The sequence below is a fragment of the Wyeomyia smithii genome, chromosome 1 (genome assembly GCF_029784165.1).
Source record: "Wyeomyia smithii strain HCP4-BCI-WySm-NY-G18 chromosome 1, ASM2978416v1, whole genome shotgun sequence".
NCBI lineage: Eukaryota > Metazoa > Arthropoda > Insecta > Diptera > Culicidae > Wyeomyia > Wyeomyia smithii.
Genome location: NC_073694.1, coordinates 81,109,037 through 81,118,923, shown reverse-complemented (window position 1 = coordinate 81,118,923; position 9,887 = coordinate 81,109,037). Strand labels below are relative to the sequence as shown.

General features: G+C 38.0%; 1 protein-coding gene across 1 annotated transcript; it reads right to left on the bottom strand.

Moving 5' to 3' along the window:
• Positions 1-1,224: 1,224 nt before the first annotated feature.
• On the bottom strand, positions 1,225-9,807 carry LOC129719204 (uncharacterized). Its single transcript, XM_055670732.1, has 9 exons — positions 9,763-9,807; positions 3,169-3,615; positions 2,998-3,104; positions 2,842-2,931; positions 2,680-2,775; positions 2,535-2,612; positions 2,106-2,472; positions 1,432-1,690; positions 1,225-1,373 (listed from the first exon to the last, which is right to left on the bottom strand). The coding sequence occupies exons 2-7, from the start codon at positions 3,320-3,322 to the stop codon at positions 2,341-2,343; spliced, it is 657 nt and encodes a 218-aa protein (XP_055526707.1). The 5' UTR covers positions 3,323-3,615; positions 9,763-9,807; the 3' UTR covers positions 1,225-1,373; positions 1,432-1,690; positions 2,106-2,340.
• Positions 9,808-9,887: the final 80 nt, after the last annotated feature.

Sequence of the window (9,887 nt, the reverse complement as noted above, 5' to 3'; positions counted from 1 at the left end):
GGTTGTATCCGTTGACTACCGTCAAGCTTTCCAATATTATACCATTGTCGATCTAGTCGTGGCGACCAATGCTTGTGTGTTCCCCGAAACTGCGAGCCCTCGGTTGCCTCATGTGCCGAAGTTAAAAAACCCTCGGCTCGCGTGTTCACGAATGGCTCTCCAGTGTTTTGTCTTTAGCCCAGCGACGGAGGGTAGTACGAATAGCCCTGCGTGGTGTGTTCGTTAGCAGATGGGCTCCACGCGCTTTGGTGGGCTGTGTTTTCCCCATGCCTGACTTAAAGAGTGGTTGGTCGGGTTGTGATTTCAGAGAAAAATTAGAATTTTGCGCTCTAACTGACAACCGCAACTGACAACCGAAAATGACAATCTCAGACAGCACTGTTAAAAATGCGACTCATGAACTTGTTTGTCAAAGCGTATGCACACTTAATTTACTTCAATTGAAATTGAATAGCATTGACTTAAAACCGCCTTGATTCCTTCACTCAAGCAACTGGACTAGCAAAATTCATTGAAATGCCTTATGAATTTTTGCCACAAGAAAACAGTATTAATTCCATTAGCTTACCTTATGAAATAGGCCAAGATCATTTAATGTTACGCACTATGCATTCCATACGACAACCTTATGAATTTTGAAGTTTTAGAAATAAGAAAATTAAAAATTCTTACGTGTGAAATTTTAGTTGATAGAATTATGAAATTCTATATCCATTCTCTTGTTCATCACTTTTTTTTGTTTTCCAAATAATCTAATATCGCAATATCTCTTTCACTACTTTACGGCTTCTAACTGTTATGCATGATGCAAGTACAGTTTTTTTGCACGGGCGTTTTGCATAATTCGAGCTCGCAGGAGTGAAGACGACATGAGATATAAGATCATTTGAAAAATACTGGAAATTAGCACCGTGTTCAAAGCCAACAGCAAATACAGAAGTCGGCAATCTGCAAATGATAAATAAATTATAAGATGTAAATATGTAACTTAACATTACAAAATTTGTATGTCCATTGTATTCTATGCATGGCATTTTATTTTTAAAAAAATTTCCATTCGCTTCTGACCTTAACACAATTTCATCCCGCAACTACATCTACGATTAATCTCTAGGGTCTATTACCAACCCAAAATAATGACAAATTGGAGTAGATCGTTCTTTGCAATGTGCCGTGAAAATAACGGACACCCCTTGAACATTCGGAATAAAAAAATCAAACATATTTTCTTTGAGGCCACGGCATAAATCTTTGGCAGACGGATCTTTGGTGTTTTTGCTGATATATTGTGCGATAGGCTCAAACAATAAACTCCGCTTCTTGGAAGGATCTGCCGGATTTCCCAGGATTTGCTTCCGGTAATCAATGTCCAACTAAAATATAATAGGAAGAATAAGATAAAAAAGCTTCAAACAATTTCCAAAATATTACCAGCTGGTATCCGAATTCCTCGGCCAGGTGCGGGAAACTGTGGATAATGTGACTGACCTTCGAGTGTTGTCGCAAAGAAGCTTGTCTAGCAGGAAAACTAACCTCCCACTGCGACAAGACAGTCATCCATGGCAATTTGTTCAATTCCAGCCAGGTTGTTGCAGATACTACTCCTGGCAAAAATTCTACGGACTCGATACTATTGCCGTTAGGTGAAATGTGCTGCTTCTCTTTTTGCTTTTGGCATGTAATACGTCTCCTAGCAGAAAATAAAAAAAGTCATCGATATGATCATACTCACATAAGATGCAGATATGGCCTTGTGTAAAAATTACATATCGCAATATTTTGTGGAGAGTAATCTGTTTTTTTTTTACAAATTGTTGTGCAATCGTGCTCAATGCTTTTTATTTTAGAATTTCTTTTGTGCAAATCCTTAGTTACGCATTATGGTTAAGGGTTGGGGTGGTATTGACAAATGTTATGAATTGTTACAAAAGAATGGGGGTTCGTAAAAATGACAATTTTTGCATTCCAAAGATCGCGAAAGAATTTTAAATACTGATTGAGAATCTCAATCTTCGTGAGACAACCGAAACGAAATATCACGGTGATGCCTCATATTTACATGCATTGTTTTGATATTTTCACTATCATATCTTATTCATCATTACCTTTTTTTCTTCGTAAATAACCCCACGATAACGTCGCTCAAATCATCGACTGCCTCGGCCGATGTCTTACGGTTCAGAGTTAAATGGTATCTTATAGCTACGGTATCGACAACGAGCTTTCTACCGGCATCGGACAGGCTATACGTTTCAGCTGTCTGCAACAACTGTTTGCCGTAAATAGATTGTTTTAAAAGCTGCTTCAATAAATCAGGAGTGAGCCGACGAGATGAAGGAATCAAAATCGGTGCGCTTTCTTCTTGTGGAGCTTCGCAGCTGATGCTTGAAAGGAGGCACGACCAGCACTTGGATACGGCTCGTTTGATGGATCATTGTCGTCTTTCTGATTACTGTTAAGTGCTCTTGTATTCTAGAAACAGAAGCAGAGAGAAAGTGTTAAAGCTTACAAGTTCATCTGGTATTTTTTAATACCTCGTAGTGACGTGTTATGTCTTCACAAGAAAGCGCTACGAGGTCTTCGCTTTCTTCGTCAAGATCTTGTGATGTGTTCTGAAAAATAGGAAAAGCATTAGATCATACACTTTCAAGCTCTTCCACATGAGAATATTTTACGCACCTGTTTCAATCTCGTTACTGTACTGAGGTCAAAACACTCTGTTGAGCTAGGAGGCGGACCTTTGGTTATAAATATACCTTCCTCGGTTTCAGAGTCCTAGAAAAGAGAAATAGTCAAATATTTATAAACATGGCATCACAAAAATAGTGAAAGCTCAAACACTTCTGTTGGTTGCTCGGCTTGTGGATGATTCTCAACGCCCGCATGAATCGAATCTACCTTTTCCGAAACTAGTGTCACGTTATGTAGATCCTATAGCATAGAAACGAAAAAAATACATAGTGATTCCAATATTTCGTTTCGCATGCGCCAGCTTACTATCCAGGACCATAACTGTCGCGTGTCAACCTCTGGTTGTACTCCGATTGAGGTCAACAGCTCCTCTTCCGTGAATGTTAGTAGCTGGATTGTAGTGATTTTCGCTCCTGCAAAGAAAATGCCATTTTAGTTCATTAAGTTGCCTTGAGATTATCTTTTGTAGCAACTTACGTCGAAATAATTCCAGATCGACTTCTGGTGCACCGTTCAACAAATCCGCAATTAGCTTTAGTTCGTCGATAGTGGTGGACGCCATTTTTGCTTTTACATACGCCTTTCTTATAACTTTTTCACTCAAGCAGCACCAATGAATTTCATAAGGCATGGCAATGAAAATCCAATGTATGACGTAAGAAAATCGCACGTAGGTGTAAAAAAAATCCTGGGTAGCGTATGTAATTCATGTTTGCCGTATGAATTCTCAGTTTTCCCTAATTTTGCTATTTCATAAGGCGAGCCTTATGAATTTTGCTAGTCTAGTTACCTGAGTGTTGCCCCCGACTATGCAGCAGAGCCGCATTGATATGGCTTGCAATCAGAATGTTCTACGAATAAACTAATTGTAATTCATCGTCCACATACATAGTTTTTGACTGGTAAATGACCGCCGGTTAAAACCTCAACAAAAAAATGTGTCGATGAGATATACGGGAAAAAGACCTCTGAATTTCGTTCAGGGATTTAGAGGTACGGCTCAAGAGTTTCGTCTTCTCGAAAGAAGTCACTATTCTAAATTTCAGCACAATCGGACTTCGGGAAGTCGTGCGGGTGAAATTATACTTTTCTACTAATGAAAAAATGTTCAATTACAAAAAAAAATGTGATGCCAAATTCCTTAGAGATGCAATAAACGTTAGAATCTAGTGTTTTTTTGTAAGATTTGGACCACTGCGACCATTATTTTGATCTTTTGTGGTTAAAAAAATATTTATATATTTTGAAGCTGGGAAACTCTCTCAGCTTCAATTTATTTTTACCATTGAGGACATTTTTCGAAAAACCGAAGCTTCTGAGCCCTACCGCTAAACGAAATTCAAAGGCCTAGTTTTCCCATAACTTCTGTTGGTTTTCTACAATTCCTGTGCTTCAGAAAGTCTTTTTTGAAGTAGAATACTTCTCTCAGGAAGTTCGGCTACATAGGGATGTGAAATGAAAATCTAAAACCGAAAAAAGTGAAAAATATGTCCAATTTCAAATGCTAATAAATCGGTTAGTATTCGATGGAATTCCTTCGTTCTTGCAGCAATAGATTGGAAAATCTTCTAAGATTCTTCCAAAAAGAAGATAATTGTAGTTTTATTATTCACACTATTGTACTATTGAAAATAGTCAAGCCTTGTCAAAACGAAAAATTCGACCTCTGATTGGTCGTTATATGATTGCTTCTCAAGCACGGTCGACAGAATCATATACCTTGCAATTTGAAACATGCTATTTGGCCTATATAAGAGCCTGTTTCAGCCGAAGCCGCTCATAATAGTTCTAGACAGCGACAACAGTGCAGTGGATACCAGCGATGGCGGAAAGCGGCCAAAGCTGTGGCGTAGCAATGGGTAGCGAGCGGATTCCAGCAACGATAGCAGCTGGGCCAGCTGATGCAGGGACAGTGGATACCAATGGTAGCGTATAGCGGCCACAATTGTGGCATGGCTGTGGATAGCGAACTAGTTGCAGTGAGGCACTTTAGTGAAATGAAGTCTCTATGTGATAGTGGGCATTAGTAAATACATTCAATGAAAAGTTGACTCATTTTGACAACACGTGAGCCGTCTAGTTTGAAGTGTTAAATCAGCTTTTCACTGTTTATTTTATCACAAGGAATACTTTATTCGCACTGTCAGTGATAACGCAAAGATGTGATCGGCATATTATCCGATAGTAAAATGAACAACAAATTGTCCTTTTCAGGATGAAATAAAAACTTGATTGAAGAGTTAATATTTTCTAATGAGGTAATTAACATTTTTAAATTTGTAAAAGTAATAAATTTTACTTCATCTCCGTGTCTCAAAACGTACTGAATTATCTTTTCCTTCAGTCATGAGCAAGACATCCGAAAAAATTTCATCTCAAAATTTAAAAATGGTCAAGCGGTCAAGCCCCAACCATGACAAGCAACTTACTATATTATTAAAAATGGTCAATCCTTGTTGAAGCGCAAAATTCGATTGATCTGATTAGTCAAAGTTTATTTACTAGAAAAAATGACTGACACGTAAGCAGCCGGGTTATCTTTCTTGTAAAAGTATTCTACTTCATCCTTGCGGTCGTGGCTTTGCACACAACCCTCCTGTGATTTTTTTTTTTGAAAATTTGTTTCCTGAGATAACATAAATGTTTTCCAGTACCGCAAAAGTGTACAGCGCATCGTTTCTATGTCTGTCTCTTGCATCTTCAAAATTGAGCTTAATAGACATAGTTGTCCCACGACTTTTATTTTATATATCATGGCATTGTTGTGATAAATACATCAAATCGCCAAAAGCATGCGAACTCTAACAAACCCGTACCCGATGTTGTCGTATCATATTCACTAACCGATCTAAAAATAGGCGAAATGGTGCCCATCGCTGATGGCAATAAATCGTACATGCCTTTAATGATGAATATGATATTATTGGAAATTAGTAAGCTGCGACCCAGCTGTGTTCAACACAGCAATCTATTAAAAAGAGAGCATTCAATAAATTTTATTATGCTTCCAACTGTCATCCGAACTAGACGTTCTCATTCCACACTCTCAATTTGTGTGTCGCTTGAACAAGGCACTCTATGGACTCAAACAATCCAGCAGAGTTTGGAACGCCAAACTGGACGCCGCGCCGAAGAAGATGGGGCTAATAAAATCCGATTACGACCCGTGCTTATATTACTGGATCCAAGATGGAACGACTGTGTTTGTTGCGGTGTACGTTGAAGACGTGCTGATATTTGCTAACAATGAAGCAGTTGAGAACGATATCAAGGCAAAACTCAGCAGTACCTTCCGAATGAAGGACTTGGGACCTGTGATGAGCTGCTTGGGCATTCGTGTTACCCGAGCGGAAGGTTCAGTGTCGCTGGACCAGGAGGCTTATATTGATTCCATCTTGCGTCGATTCAACATGTCAAATGCGAAGGCTGTTACTACTCCAATGAACGCTGCAGAAAAGCTCACGAAAGAATTAGCACCGCAGACACCGGAAGAGATTGAATGAATGAAAGTGATTTCATACCAGGAGGCTGTTGGGTGTTTGATGTACTTGGCACAGTGCACCAGACCAGACATCCTTTTCGCCGTGAACCTAATGAGTCGATTCAATACGAATCCTGGACTGAGACACTGGGAAGCCGTTAAGCATATTTTCCGGTACCTTAAAGGTACATCGAAGATGATGTTGCAGTATTCTGTAACCGGCGATTCAAAGCTGATAGGTTATACCGATGCGGATTGGGCATCCGATCTCGACGACAGACGATCTACGAGTGGATATGTGTTTGTCATGCAAGGCGGAGCAGTATCTTGGAGCTGTAGGCGTCAAACCACCGTATCACTATCAACCTGCGAAGCGGAGTACATGGCCCTATCTGCTGCGGTACAAGAGGCGTCATGGTGGCGAGGACTGGTGTCGCAGTTCGGTCAAGATGACCCAATCGAATTACGGTGTGACAACCAGAGCACGATTTGCATTGCAAGAAACGGCGGATATACACCACGAACGAAGCACATCGATATCCGGCACCATTTTATACGTGATGCACTGGATCGGAATATTGTTTCGCTGAACTACGTCAAGACTGATGAGCAAGTAGCAGATGGTCTAACAAAAGCATTACAACGTGTCAAACTCGAACGCAATCGAGCAACAATGGGTTACTCAACTGAGGTCAGCAGCTTAAGAAGGAGTATTGGAAATTAGTAAGCTGCGACCCAGCTGTGTTCAACACAGCAATCTATTAAAAAGAGAGCATTCAATAAACTTTATTATACTTCCAACTGTCATCCGAACTAGACGTTATCATTCCACACTCTCAATAGATATTCTTTGCTCGATCAAGACAAACTTAAAAATACCTTGCATTCTAATTTTTTTGTGAAAGGACAATATTATATACTGCGCTAAACCGTTCATAGGCAACACTACCGTTTATTTTCGGTAGTCGTTATTTTAAAACTACCCGATCAACCACTCTTTATGCACCTTTATGAAACGACAACAATTGAAATCAATCGATATTGGTTCGAAACTAATCGATAGCGATTGTTCTCGTTTCATGAAGAAACTTAAAGAGTGGTTGGTCGGGTAACGATGCATGAATACATGAAAATTTTACACTAGAAGCAGTTGCGAAAAATCTCATAACTCTTATCTTCAAGCATCTATAGTTCTGAAAAGAACCGATTCCATAATATTCAGTTAGAAATTCTTGCTACAGAACGCTGATGAACGCTCAGCAGTTTGAGAGTGTTCATAACTCAAATTTGAATTTCGTGAGTCCAATTGAAAATGAAGTCACACGTCAATTTGATTTCATTTCCTCCCAGAATTTTTTACCTGCAGAAATAATTGAAACTAACTTGAATGAGATTAAATCAATTATAAAAAATTTCAAAAATATAAAAGCACCTGGTGACGATGGAATCTTTAATATATTAATCAAACACCTCCCTGAAAGCACAATGGAATTTTTAGTGAAAGTTTTCAATTGCTGCTTCAAAATTGCATATTTTCCCAAATTATGGAAAAATGCAAAAATTACTCCAATTTTAAAACCGGATAAGAACCCAGCTGAAGTTTCAAGTTATCGATCAATCAGTTTGCTTTCTTCAATAAGTAAACTGTTTGAGAGAATTATTCTTAACAGAATGATGTCACACATTAACGAAAATTCAATTTTTGCAGATGAACAGTTTGGATTTCGCCATGGGCATTCCACTACTCATCAATTGCTCAGAGTTACTAATATGATACGAGCTAACAAATCTGAAGGTTATTTCACTGGAGCTGCTCTTTTAGACATAGAAAAAGCATTCGACAGTGTTTGGCATAAAGGTTTGATTGCGAAATTGCAAACTTTTAATTTTCCAATTTTTCTAATCAAAATTTTAAAAAATTATCTTACTGATCGAACTCTGCAGGTTGTCTATCAGAATTCAAAATCTGATAGATTTCCTGTCAGAGCAGGTGTACCTCAAGGTTCAGTCTTGGGTCCAGTCCTGTACAACATATTCACTTCAGATCTTCCTGATTTGCCTCCGGGATGCACAAAGTCATTGTTCTACGATGACACAAGCATTTCCGTAAAAGGAAAAAGTCTTCGTGTCATATGCAGTCGATTGCAGAAAAGTTTAGATATTTTTTCTTCCTACTTGCAAAGTGGAAAATCTCTCCCAATGCTTCTAAAACTCAAATGATAATAAGCCTAGGGCATCTTTCCTCAAGCCAAACAATAAACACGTTGTCAAGATGAATGGGGTTATTTTAAGTTGGTCCGACAAGGTTAAGTACTTGGGACTAATTTATGATAAAAAACTTATTTTCAAAGAGCACATTCAGAGTATACAAGCCAAGTGCATCAAATATACGAGATGTTTATATCCTCTCATTAACAGGAATTCTAAACTTTGTTTAAAGAACAAAATTTTGATATACAAAGAAATTTTTAGACCAGCAATGCTTTATGCTGTACCAATCTGGTCAAGTTGCTGTTCAACAAGGAAGAAAACGCTCCAAAGGATTCAGAATAAAATTCTGAAAATGATTTTGAAGCGTCCTCCTTGGTTTGGTACACTCGAATTACATAGACTTACTGGTGTTGAACCATTGGAAGCTATGTCAAATAAAATTATTAACAGTTTTCGACAAAAATCGTTGCAATCCTCAATTGCTACGATAAGCTCTCTTTATAGCCAATAAGTTAGCAATTAAGTTAGTTGTAATTTTACTTCCCCTTTTCTGACAAGTAGGTTTAAATCCCTACGATTGATAAGACCTAATTGCGAAAGCAAACAAATCCTAACAATTAAAATTACAAATTTCTAACAGTGTTGAGAAGTCACCATTTGTGATTGGACACACATACTCATTATTTACTAATATTTATCATAAATACTTAAGCTACTAACAAATCCCCCTATATAAAAAAAAAATGAAACAGAGCAAATGGAAAAAATCTGCGTTAACGCGAGACTATATGCACCCGAAAACAGTCGGCTCTAAGTTAAAGTTGATCAAGTTTCTCTAAGTTCAAGTTGATCAAGAACTGTTTGAGGTCAACGATGAGTAACTTGAGATTAACAAACCTTGCCTTTTTATCAATCGAACGTGAAATCACTGATTCCATTGATTTTGAATCTGTAATTTCTTATTTTGCCAACCAAACGGCTCGGAAAGTGAGTATCTAAATACCAAATTATTGATTTTGCGGTCAACGGAATAAATAAGTAGAAAAGTTTAAGTTTTTTGTTTGTCTCAATTCCTTCTATTAAAGAAAAAACTGCCCAGTCATTTTCATTGGGGGCCCACATTTTTGTTACCGCACCAGGCCCACCAAACCATAGCTACGCCACTGACTCTGGTTCAACTGATCGATAAGAAAATTTACACAGCTGTTATAGGACCTAGTGCATGGGAGAATACATTTATTTTTTGTCCCACCCTAGTGTACAGGTTTAATGTTGGACTTAAAATTTGTAGTTAAAACTTCGGAAAAACACATATTCCTTATCACGCGCAATTACAACACTTTTCATCCACTCCCAATTTTATCACCATGTTTATTTACATTGCTCGATTGGCACCCTTGTATGACACTGATTTGGTTCCTTTGGTTTCATCTTTGCGCGTTTCTATAATATATATATTATAAACATACACAAAAAAATAAAACTACCCAAATATGTGTATTTT